This window comes from Muntiacus reevesi, chromosome X (genome assembly GCF_963930625.1).
Source record: "Muntiacus reevesi chromosome X, mMunRee1.1, whole genome shotgun sequence".
In the NCBI taxonomy this organism is placed as follows: domain Eukaryota; kingdom Metazoa; phylum Chordata; class Mammalia; order Artiodactyla; family Cervidae; genus Muntiacus; species Muntiacus reevesi.
In genome coordinates this window covers 105,674,859-105,688,093 of record NC_089271.1, presented here as the reverse complement: position 1 = coordinate 105,688,093, position 13,235 = coordinate 105,674,859, and the positions used below count along the sequence as shown (strand labels likewise).

At 40.6% G+C, this 13,235-nt stretch overlaps 1 protein-coding gene across 1 annotated transcript in view; it reads left to right on the top strand.

Annotated features, from left to right (window-relative positions):
* The first annotated feature begins 3,521 nt into the window (after nucleotides 1-3,521).
* Nucleotides 3,522-13,235, top strand: part of FMR1NB (FMR1 neighbor) — a 55,199-nt gene continuing 45,485 nt past the window's right edge. Inside the window, exon 1 of the mRNA XM_065916854.1 lies at nucleotides 3,522-3,828. Within this exon, the coding sequence (XP_065772926.1) occupies nucleotides 3,522-3,828 (307 nt within the window). The remainder of the gene's footprint in view (nucleotides 3,829-13,235) is intronic.

The window sequence follows — 13,235 nt, the reverse complement described above, 5'->3', positions numbered from 1 at the left end:
AATATCTCTTTCACGGAACACAATGGTTCCACGGAATTAGAAGCTGAAACTGCCACCTCATGCCACTAGGTAGATCCATCCCCCAAAAAATAAATAAAAAAAAGAATTACTGTGTCAGCTAAGGTGATTGATCCTGATCATCATTAAGTACTACCTATTAATACATTGCAGAAACAATTTGTTTCCACTTCCCTGCATCACAAGGCAATCTCAGTGATCCTTTACTTTGTTTTCATCATAACAGTGAATGTCATTGTACATGTCATGGGTGACAGCAGAGATACCTAAAAGTGGAACTTTTGTGTCACAGACAATGTGAATATTTAACCTTTCAAAGTGCTGTCAAATTACTGTCTTAGGTGGTTGTACACTTTTGCACCTTCACCAAAATGATTGAGTTCACATTTCTGTACATTCTTGTGAATATTTATTAATTTTTGCCAATCTGATTAGCATAAATTATCTCATTGTTGATTAATTTGCATTCCCCTGATTGCTTGTCTATAGTGATATTTTTAAAAGTGTCAATTCTCAATTTTCCACAAGAATGATAGTTACATTCTGAGCAGTGGATGTATCATCTCATGAAGCACTTCTTGTATTCATGCCCATGCAACAGATTTTTCTCCCTAATTACAACTGGGTTGACTACTATCAAATTTTGTTCCTGTTAAGTCACCCAGTCATCTCCGACTCTTTGCAACCCCATGGACTGCAGCATGCCAGGCCTCCCTGTCCCTCATCATCTCCCGAAGTTTGCCCAAGTTCACGTCCATTCCATCAGTGATGCCATCCAGGCATCTCATCCTCTGATGCCCTCTTCTTCTGCTCTCAGTCTTTCCCAGCATCAGGGTCTTTTCCAGTGAGTCAGCTGTTTGAATCAGGTGACCAAAATACTGGAGCTTCAGTTTCAGCATCAGTCCTTCCAATGAAAATTCAGGGTTGATTTCCTTTAAGATTGACTGGTTTGATCTCCTTGCTGTCCAAGGGACTCTCAGGAGTCTTCTCCAGTACCACAGTTTGAAGGCATCAATTCTTTGGGATTCTGCTTTCTTTATGGCCCAGCTCTCACAACTGTGTGTGACCACTGGGAAGACCATAACCTTGACTATAGGGACCTTTGTTGGCAGAGTGACGTCTCTGCTTATCAACACACTGCGTAGGTTTGTCATAGCTTTCCCGCCAAGAAGCAATTGTGTTCTGATTTCATGGTTGCAGTCACCATCCACAGTGATTTTAGAACACAGGAAGAAAAACTATCAAATTTAGTTCCCTTAAAAATACAGGATGAAAGAGGAAACCCAGTGCAGGATTTAAATCTCCATCTGATAGTCTATAAGGTGGATACTTCACATGGCTTTTAGTGCCCCCCGCCCAATCTTGAATTAGTGTTTTGTAAAACAGGAAGTGCCTAGGCTCAACCTTAGAGATTTCATCCTCCTGAGTTTTTGTTAATAACGCAGATTTCTAGCAGCATAATGTGAATTGCTCACGAGTATTGCACTGGTACAGAACTGCCATGCCTTGCCTGTTGACAGCAACATCAAATGCTGCAATCAAGTACAAGTCACAGCGAGCCAGAGCTGAAAGACTCTTCACAACCAGGATGTCCACAGCTCATCATTTGCAAAAGGAAAACTAAAACTCAGAGAGCACAACCTGTGAAGTGGCAGAGAGCTGAGTTCCTAATCGTGTGCTCTAGCTTAGTCCATGAGAGACCAGGGTGGCTGTGTGCACCTGGTCACAGGCTCATTTTCCACGGATTCTATGACACAAACGAGGTTGCTGTTGGAAGACAATTGTTCATGAGTCTCTCGAGTGTCTGCATGTCTTGGGGAGGTTTTGTCCTTTGTCCTTAACCCAGCAGTCTTGCATCTTCTGCCAGCATTTATGAGACTATGGCAGTCTGCCTTGTTACTCAGAAGTACAGTAAAATCTCAGACACTTTTCTCAGACACTTCAACTCACAGTTGAAGACAGTAATTTCAAAAGCTGTTAATACAGTTGTCCTCTGGTCAAATTAGTTTTGGAAAAGTTGAGGACAAAAAAAAAAGAGCAATATTAAAAAAAGATAAAAGGGAAGGAAAGCAGCGCCTTTTTCTGTCAGCTCCTTTGATAAACTACAGAGCATTATGAATTGCTCCTAGATGTGGGGGTGAGGTGGAGTATGCTACATTTCAAGAATTATTTATGTAGGAAAAATTCCTTCCTCCTCCCCACTATAGAATGCTTATTAGCATTGGAAAAAATAACAAGGACAATAGAATACAATTAGTAGAAAACCATTTGGAAAGTCAGAGTAAAATTTAGTAAGAAAAAAGATGAAAATGCATTTGAAGGGAGTGGTTTTCACATCACTTGAAAACTAGTCCAAGATAGTTGAACAGGTGCTCCAGCATCACCTACAAGATGCTTTTCCAGATGTGCCCAAACCAAGCCAGTTAATGGGATTTTGCCCAAGAGTCAGATTTTAGAATCAGGAGGGGACTTTCAGACAATGTTAACTCTCTCATTTTACACATGCAGCACTGAGGCACAGGTGAAGGCAGGCACTTAGGACCACCTAATTCATTAGTGACAAATGATGGGAATCAAACCGAAGGGTTCTGAGTCTCTTTTTTTGTGTTCCTCACACACTTTGCGGAGAAGGCAATGGCAACCCACTCCAGTACTCTTGCCTGGAACATCCAATGGATGGAGGAGCCTGGTGGGCTGCCATTTATGGGGTCGCACAGAGTCGGACACGACTGAAGTGATTTAGCAGCAGCAGCAGCACACACTTTGTATTATCATACTGTCCCACTGTTTCATTTATTCATAACAACCTTAAGGGCTCTAAAGGGAAATACCATGTTGTTCCACTTAAAAGCTCCTACTGCAGGGTAGCAAGCACTTGAATATCTATCATAGTCCTGATGGTCACTTTTCCCATCCAGCGCTGCCCATAACGATTTTCTGCAATGATGGAGATGCTTGTTTTTTTCCCCTGTCTGATACGGTCACCAGAGCCATGTGTGGCTACCAAATGCTTGGTACAGGGCTACAGGGACTGAGGAAGCAATTTCTTAATTCCATTTAATTTTAATTAATGAAAATTTACATTTAAAAAGCCACATTTATCTGGCGGTGCTGCAGTGACTAACTGTGGTGACCACAGAGGTGTCAGAGGACTGACTTTGAAGCGGAATTAAGAGCCAAGGCTGATGTACAAATTCCAGTGAGGCTTTTCTGTTGGTGCTTGACGCCACTTGGCTGCTGACACAGGCCGCTGGGGCCCACCCATTCATTAGACAATGTTTACCACGCTTTAGAAGGGCTGGGCCTTGCGTGAGGCGCATGGGCACAAACAACCAAACACGTCACGCCGTTACGAATGGGCGTGGCCTAGGTACGGCACGAGGGCCGCACGTGCCGTGGGGGGGAGGGGGGGCGCGTCACGTAAGCGTCACTGCCCCGAGGTCTTCTGGGTCTTAGGCGGCCATCAGAGAGGGAGCACCTCAGCCTGACGGGCATCCGGAGTTATGCCTACTGACGGGAGGTCGAGTCGGGGGAGGGCCCGACCGAGGACCCGGGCAAAGATCCGAGCCTTGCGGCGGGCGCGCTCCAAGATGGTCAATTTGGAAGGGGAGAGAAGTGCGAACCCAGCGACGGGGTCGCACCCTGGGGGTAGCATGGCGTCCGCGTCACAGTCAAGCGGGCAGGCATCTGTGCGTGGCGTCTGGGGTGAGATACTCCGATATACAGTAAAGTTGTGGGTCAGCCAGCGCTTCGGACTGTTCCTGCTAGGTTTCTGGCTTCTCCTGCTGCTGTGTTTCTACATGAATTCTGGTGAGTGCCTGCCTGGAGGACATTGGGCAGGGGTCCCTCAGGGGAAGTGGAGGGTGAGGGTGAGGGGCAGATGCCGAAGGGGGCGACCTCTGCACGCGGCAGTGCGAAGTCCATCCATGCCTCCCTCAGAGTCGGCCCTCTTATTGATAGACAAATGACTTCCCTACTCTCGCTTCAGAGGCACCTTCCGTCCTTTCCTTCAGCTCAGAAAGCCCTTCCCTCCCCACTTGCCTGAACAAAGCCCTACCCCCCCCCCTCACCTCCCGCCATTTTATAAAACAAAATGGAGGTGAAATTCTCGGAACATAAACTGGTCGTGAACAGCGTGGTGGCATTTAGATATTGAAACATTGAGCAGCCACCGCCTCTCTCTAGTTTCAAAATATTTTCCTCACCCCGAATTCAAACCTATACCCACTAAGACTGCAGTTACTCATTTTCCAGGTCCTGTCCCTATGGATTTGTTCTGGACTTTTACTATCAATGGGAATTTGTAATATTTGTCCTTCTTTGTATATGGCTTGTTCTATTTGGTGTAATTGTTTCGACATTTTGGAACATTGTAGCATATGTATCAGTGCTTCATCCCTTTTTTATGGCTGAATACTGTTCTATGGTATGAATATACTTGGTTTTGTTTGTCCGTTTATCAAATTGCTGGGCTTTTGGTTTTTTTCCCAGGGTTTTTCTTTTTCCAGTTGCTGGCTATTTTGAATAATACTGTTAGGAATGTGCTTAGTCACTCAGTCATGCCCAGCTCTATGACCCCATGGACTATAGTCCACCAGGCTCCTCTGTGCAAGGGGGTTTTCCAGGCAGGAATACTGGAGTGGGTTGCCATGCTCTTCTTCAGGGGATCTTCCCAATTCAGGGATCAAACCCAGGTCTCCCACATTGCAGGTGGATTCTTTACCATCTGAACCACCAGGGAAGCCCAAGAATACTGGAGTGGAGTGCCCTTCCCTTCTCCAGGGTATCTTGCCAACCATGGAATTGAACCGGGGTTTCCTGCATTGCAAGAGGGTTCTTTACAGCTGAGCTACCAGGGAAACCCCATTGTTATGAATATTCTTGTACAGGTTTTTGTATATGTTTTCAGTTCTCTTGGGCATGTACCTAGGAGTGGAATTGCTAGGTCAAATGGGAATTCCATGTTGAACTGTTTGAGGAAGTCCCAAATTTTTTCCAAAGTGGTTGAGCCATTTATATTGCCACTGAAAGTGTATGTGTGCTGTGTTCTAAGTCGCTTCAATAATGTCTGACTCTTTGCGACCCTATGGACTGGAGCCCACCGGGTTCGTTTGTCCCTGGGATTCTCCAGGCAAGATTACTGGAGTGGGTTGCCATGCCCTTCTCCAGGGCATCTTCCCGACCAGTGATGGAACCCGTGTCTCTTAGATCTCCTGCATTGGCAGGCAAGTTCCCAGGTGGCACTAATGGTAAAGAACCCACCTACTAGTGCAGGAGACTTAAGAGACACTGGTTCAATCCCTAGGTGGGGTAGATTCCCTGGAGAAGGAAATGGCAACCCACTCCAGTATTCTTTCCTGGACAATCCCATGGACAGGAGCCTGACAGGCAATAGCCCATAGGATTGCAAAGAATCAGACACGACTGAAGCAACTTAGTACATAGCACAGCACAGCACTCCCTGGGAAGCCCATGACAGTGTATGAGGGTCCTCATTTAACCAGGATTTTTTACCATCTCCATTATTTATGAGTGCCATCCTAGTGCAAGTGAAGTGGTATCTTATTGTGGTTTTCATTAGTATTTCCCTAATGACTAGTGATATTGAGTAGCTTTTCATGTGCTTTTGTATATTTGTGTATACTCTTTGCAGAAATATCTATTCAAATCATTTGACCATTTAAAAGTGGATTGTTTGTAGTTTTGTTATTGAGTTGTAAGAGTTCTTCATATATTCAGAATATGTGATTTTAAAATATTTTCTCTCATTCTGTAGGTTTTCTTTTCACTTTCTTTTTTAAAAAATTATGCATTTTTAATTGAAGGATACTTTCCTTACAGTATTATGTTGGTTTCTGCCATATATCAACATGAATTAGCCATAGGTATACCTATGTCCCCTCTCTCTCAATCCTCCCTCCCTCCTCCCACCCCATCCCACCCCTCTAGGTTGAGTTCCCTGAGTCATACAGCATATTCCCATTGGCTATATATTTTACATATGGTAAAATGTAATATGTGTATGTTTCCATCGTACTCTCTCCATTTGTCCCACCCTCTCCTCCTGCTTCCGCCCCCATATCAATAAGCCTCTTCTCTATGTCTGAGTCTCCATTGTTGCCCTACAAATAGATTCATCAGTACCATCTCTCTAGATTCTAGATATATGCGTTAGTGTATGATATTTATTTTTCTCTTTCTAACTTCACTCTGTATGGTAGGCACTAGGTTCATCTACCTCATCAGAATTGACTCAAAACATGTTCCTTTTTGTGGTTGAGTAATACTCCATTGTATGTATATATCACCGCTTCTTTATCCATTCATTTGTTTTAATAGTTTTGTGGTTTTAGTCCTTATATTTAGGTTGTTGACCTGGTTTGTATTAATTTTTGTTTGTGGTATATGTTAGCGGTCTAACATTCTTTTGCATGTGAATATCCAGTAATTTCAGTGTCATTTGTTGAAGAGACTATTCATTCCCCTTTGAAAAGTCTTGGCACCCTTCATGTCAATGTATGACAAAACCCACTGCAATGTTGTGAAGTAATTAGCCTCCAACTAATAAAAATAATTTAAAAAAAAAGAAAATCAGTTGACCATAGACCTATGGGTTTACTGATGGACTCTTAAGTTCTGTTCTGTTGGTCTATGTGTCGGTTGCTATGCCAGTACCATACTCTGATTGCTGTAGGTTTGTTGCAAGTTGAGAAATTTGGACATCTGATTCCTTCACTTTTGTTCCTTCTCATATTGCTTTGAGTATTCAAGGCCTCTTATAATTCCATATAAATTTGAGGACTAGCTTTTCTACTTATGCAAAAAGGTCACAAGTTTTGATAGAGATTGTATTGAATCTGTAGATCACAGTGGGCAGTATTGCTGTCATAACAATATTAAGTCTTTCAAGCTATGAACATGGCATGACTTCCCATTAATGGATATCTTCTTTAATTTATTTCAGCAATGTTTATAGTATTAATTATACAAGTCTTTAACCTCCTTGGTCAAATTTATCCTAGATATTTTATTCTTTTGGGTGCTATTGTAGATGGAGTTGTTTTAATTTACTTTTTGGATTATTTATTGCTGGTGTATAGAAGCACAACTTATTTTTGCATGTTGATCTTGTACCCTACAGCTTGGCTGAATTGTATGAGCTCTAGTAAGTTTTGCTGTGAATTTTAAAAAATATTCTGCCTATAGAATTATTCTATCTGTGAATAGAGATAGTTGTTTTTCCTTTACATTTTGGATGCCTTTTGTTTCACTTTATATTCTATCTGCTCTGACTAGAACTTTCAATACAGTGTTGAATAGCAGTGGTAGAAGTGGGCATCCTCATCTTTCTCCTGATCTTAGTGGGAAAGCTTTTGGTTTTTCACTATTAATTATGATGGTAGCTGTTGATTTTTCCATAAATGCTCTTTATCATATTGAGGAAAATCCCTTCTATTCATAGTTTGGTGAGTGGTTTGATCATAAAAGTTGTTGGATTTTGCCAAATATTTTCTCTGTATCAATTGAGATGATCATGTGAGTTGTTTTTTTTCCCTTCATTCTGTTAAGGTGGTGTGTTCCATTGATATTCTTATGTTGAACCATCCTTGGATTCTTGGGATTAAACTCCATTTGGTCATTTTGTATACTCTTTTTAATATGTGGTTGCATTTGATTTGCCAGTATTTCGTATATATATTTATATGTGATATTGGTTTGTAGTTTGTTTTTTCTTGTGGTATCTTTGTCTGGCTTTGGTATAAGGTTAATACTGGCATCATAGAATGAGTAAAGACCTGTTCCCTCTTCTGCTTTTGGAAGAGTTTGAGAAGGATCAGTATTCTTTAAATATTCGATAGAAATCACCAGTGAAGCCATCTGCTCCTAGACTTTTCTTTATAGGGAGGTTTTGATGAGTATTTCAGTGTCTTTACTTAAAGTAGGTCTTCTCTGAAAGGTCTTCTTCCCTAGCTTCCTTTCACAAGCTACTAAATTTCCTCACCAACTTGCACAAATGGCCTTCTTTCCCTAATGAATGACTTCCATCCCTCATTTCTCCTAAGAACTTTTCATTATCTCCTATCACATAATCAGTATCAGTTCAGTCTCAGTTCAGTTGCTCAGCTGTGTCTGACTCTTTGTGATCCCATGAGCTGCAGCATGCCAGGCCTCTCTGTCCATCACCAAATCCCGGAGTCAACCCAAACCCATGTCCATTGAGTCAGTGATGCCATCTAACCATCTCATCCTCTGTCATCCCCTTCTCCTCCTGCCTTCAATCTTTCCCAGCATCAGGGTCTTTTCAAATGAGTCAGCTCTTCACATCAGGTGGCCAAACTATTGGAGTTTCAGTTTCAACATGAGTCCTTCCAATGAACACCCAGGACTGATCTCCTTTAGGATGGACTGGTTGGTTCTCCTTGCAGTCCAAGGGACCCTCAAGAGTCTTCTCCAACACCACAGTTCAAAAGCATCAATTCTTTGGTGCTCAGCTTTCTTTATAGTTCAGCTCTCACATCCATACATGGCTACTGGAAAAACCATAGGCTTGACTAGACGGGCCTTTGTTGGCAAAGTAATGTCTCTGCATTTAATATGCTATCTAGGTTGGTCATAATTTTCCTTCCAAGGAGTAAGCATCTTTTAATTTCATGACTGCAATCACTATCTGCAGTGATTTTGGAGCCCAAAAAAATAAAGTCTGACACAGTTTCCACTTTTTTTCCCATCTATTTGCCATGGAGTGATGGAATTGGATGCCATGATCTTAGTTTTCTGAATGTTGAGCTTTAAGCCAACTTTTTCACTCTCCTCTTTCACTTTCATCAAGAGGCACATTAGTTCTTCTTCACTTTCTGCCATAAGGGTGGTGTCATCTGCATATCTGAGGTTATTGATATTTTTCCTGGCTATCTTGATTACAGCTTGTGCGTCATCCAGCTCAGCTTTTCTCATGATGTACTCTGCATGTAAGTTAAATAAGCAGGGTGGAAACATAAGCCTGACGTACTCTTTTTCCTATTTATCATTACTAAGCTCCCTCACCTCACATTAAAAGTGCTAACCTCCATACCTGCTCGCTCTCTCTCTTTTTTTTAAACATTTTATTTTGTTTATTTTTTTTTTGAGCCTAATTACTTTACAATATTTTATTGGTTTTGCCATACATTGACATGAATCCGCCACGGCTGTACATGTGTTTCGCATCCTCAACCCCCGTCCCACCTCCCTCCCCATCCCATCCCTCTAGGTCATCCCAGTGCACCAGTCCTGAGCACACTGTATCATGCATTGAACCCTAGCCCTCTCCCACAGAGTCCGAAAGACTGTTCTATACATCTGTATCTCTTTTGCTGTCTCGCATACAGGGTTATCGTTACCATTTTTCTAAATTCCACATATATGCATTAGTGTGCTGTATTGGTGTTTTTCTTTCTGGCTTACTTCACTCTGTATAATAGGCTCCAGTATCATTCACCTCATTAGAACTGATTCAAATGTATTCTTTTTAATGGCTGAGTAATATTCCATTATGTATATGTACCACAGCTTTCTTATCCATTCGTCTGCTGATGAACATCTAGGTTGCTTCCATGTCCTGGCTATTAGAAACAGCGCTGTGATGAACACTGGGGTACATGTGTCTCTTTCAATTCTGGTTTCATCAGTGTATATGCCAGAAGTAGGATTGCTGGGTCATATGGCAGTTCTATTTCCATTTTTTTTTTTTAAGGAATCTCCACACTGATCTCCATAGTGGCTGTACTAGTTTGCATTCCCACCAACAGTATAAGAGGATTCCCTTTTCTCCACACCCTCTCCAGCATTTATTGCTCGTAGACTTTTGGATAGCAGCCATTCTGACTGGCATGAAATGGTACCTCATTGTGGTTTCGATTTGCATTTATCTAATGATTGATGTTGAGCATCTTTTCATGTGTTTGTTAGCCATCTGTATGTCTTCTTTGGAGAAATGTCTGTTTAGTTCTTTGGCCCATTTTTTGATTGGGTCTTTTATTTTTCTGCATTTGAGTGGCAGGAGTCGCTTGTATATTTTTGAGATTAATTCTTTGTCATTTGCTTCGTTTGCTATTATTTTCTCCCATTCTCCCATTCTGCTGTCTTTTCACCTTGCTTATAGTTTCCCTCGGTGTGCAAAAGATTTTCAGTTTAATTAGGTCCCATTTGTTTAGTTTTGCTTTTCTTTGCATTACTCTGGGAGGTCAGTCATATAGGATCCTGCTGTGATTTATGTCAGAGAGTGTTTTGCTTATATTTTCCTCTAGGAGTTTTATAGTTTCTAGTCTTATGTTTAGATCTTTAATCCATTTTGAGTTTATTTTTGGGTATGGTGTTAGAAAGTGTATAGTTTCATTTTTTTTACATGTCATTGAGCAGTTTTCCCAGCACCATTTGATAAAGAGATTGTCTTTCCTCCATTGTATATTCTTGCCTCCTTTGTCAAAGATAAGGTGTTTATCAGTGCGAGGATTTATCTCTGGGCTTTCTATTCTGTTCCATTGATCTATATTTCTGTCTTTGTGCCAGTACCATACTGCCTTGATGGCTGTGGCTTTGTAGAGCCTGAAGTCAGCCAGGTTGATTCCTCCAGTTCCATTCTTCTTTCTCAAGATTGCTTTGGGTATTCACAGTTTTTTGTATTTCCATACAAATTGTGACATTATTTGTTCTAGTTCTCTGAAAAATACCATTGGTAGCTTGATAGGGATTGCACTGAATCTATAGATTGCTTTGGGTAGTATACTCATTTTCACTATATTGATTCTTCCGATCCATGAACATGGTATATTTCTTCATCTACTTGTGTCCTCTTTGATTTCTTTCATCACTGTTTTATAGTTTTCTATATATAGGTCTTTTGTTTCTTTATGTAGATATATACCTAAGTATTTTATTCTTTTCATTGCAATTGTGAATGGAATTGTTTCCTTAATTTCTCTGTTTTCTCATTGTTATTGTGTAGGAATGCATGGGATTTCTGTGTATTAATTTTATATCCTGCAACTTTACTCTATTCATTGATTAGCTCTGGTAATTTTCTGGTGGAGTCTTTAGGGTTTTTGATGTAGAGGATCATGTCGCCTGCAAACAGAGTTTTACTACTACTTTTCCAATCTGAATTACTTTTATTTCATTTTATGCTCTGATTTCTGTGGTCAAAACTTCCAAAACTATGTTGAATAGTAGTGGTGAGCATGGGCACCCTTGTCTTGTTCCTGACTTTGGGGGAAATGCTTTCAGTTTTTCACCATTGAGGATAATGTTTGCTGAGGGTTTGTCATATATAGCTTTCATTATGTTGAGGTATGTTCCTTCTATGCCTGCTTTCTGGAGGGTTTTTATCATAAATGGATGTTGAATTTTGTCAAAGGCTTTCTCTGCATCTATTGAGATAATCATAAGGTTTTTGTCTTTCAATTTGGTAATGTGGTGCATTATGTTGATTGATTTGCGGGTATTGTAGAATCCTTGCATCCCTGGGATAAGGCCCGCTTGGTCATGATGTATGATCTTTTTAATATGTTGATTGATTCTGTTTGCTGGAATTTTGTTAAGGATTTTTGCATCTATGTTCATCAGTGATATTGGCCGGTAGTTTTCTTCTTTTTCATGGCATCTTTTTCTGGTTTTGGTATTAGGGTGATGGTGGCCTCATAGAATGAGTTTGGAAGTTTACCTTCCTCTGAAATTTTTTGGAAGAGTTTCAGTAGGATAGGTGTTAGTTCTTCTCTAAATTTTTGATAGAATTCAGTTGTGAAGCCGTCTGTTCCTGCTCTTTGGTTTGCTGGAAGGTTTATGATTACAATTGCAGTATCCGTGCTTGTCATTGGTCTGTTCCAATTTTCCATTTCTTCCTGGTTTAGTTTTGGAATGTTGTACTTTTCTAAGAATGTGTCCATTTCTTCCAGGTTGTCCATTTTATTTGCACGTAGTTCCTGATGGTAGTCTCTTATAATCCTTTGTATTTCTGTGTTGTCCATTGTCATCTCTCCATTTTCATCTCTAACTTTGTTGATTTGATTTTTCTCCCTTTGTTTCTTGATGAGTCTGCTAATGGTTTGTCACTTTTATTTACCTTCCCAAAGAACCAGCTTTTGGTTTTGTTAATTTTTGCTATGGTCTCTTTTGCTTCTTTTGATTTATTTCTGCCCTAATTTTAAAGATTTCTTTCCTTCTACTAACACTGGCGTTCATAATTTCTTCCTTTTCAAGTTGGTTTAGGTGTAGAGTAGGTTATTTATTTGGCTTTTTTCTTGTTTTTTGAGGTATGCTTGTATTGCTATGAACCTTCCCCTTAGCACTGCTTTTACAGTGTCCCATAGGTTTTGGGTTCTTGTGTTTTCATTTTCATTCATTTCTCTGCATATTTTGATTTCTTTTTTGATTTCTTCTGTGATTTGTTGGTTGTTCAGCAGCGTGTTGTTCAGCCTCCATGTGTTGGAATTGTTAACAGTTTTTCTTCTGTAATTGACATCTAACCTTACTGCATTTTGGTCAGAAAAGATGCTTGGAATTTCAATTTTTTTGAATTTACCATGGCTAGACTTATGGCCCAGGATGTGATCTATCCTGGAGAAGGTTCTGTGTGCACTTGAGAAAAAGGTGAAATTTTTTGTTTTGGCCTGAAATGTCCTATAGATATCAGTTAGGTCTAACGGGTCTATTGTATCATTTAAAGTTTGTGTTTCCTTGTTAATTTACTGTTTAGTTGATCTATCCATAGGTGTGAGTGGAGTATTAAATTCTCCCACTATTATTGTGTTATTGTTAATTTGCCCTTTCTTTTTCTTTTTTTTTTTTTTTTGATAGTGGAGTGCAGTTTATTACACCGGCGGGCCCAAGGCAGAGTCTCCTCTTAGCCAAGGACCCTGTCCAGCATTTGTGAAAATCTTTTATACCCCATGTGTACTTGTTCAAACCCACCACCTACCCCATGTGTACGTGTCCAAACCCACTACCCCAATTCCCTTGAGACTTACATAAACAAAGGAAGGGTAAATACAACTACAATAACCCCATCATTCACGTGTTATGTGTTCAAACAGTCAATAATCAATAAGCCCGCAGTTACATTCCAACCAGTTAATAACCGATAAGCCTGTGCTTACATTCTGATAGATAGTGTCCGGAGGCAGGGGTGATTAGTGTCTGTTTTCTCTTAGGTGATGAGTAACCTGGATGTGATCTTCAAGGTT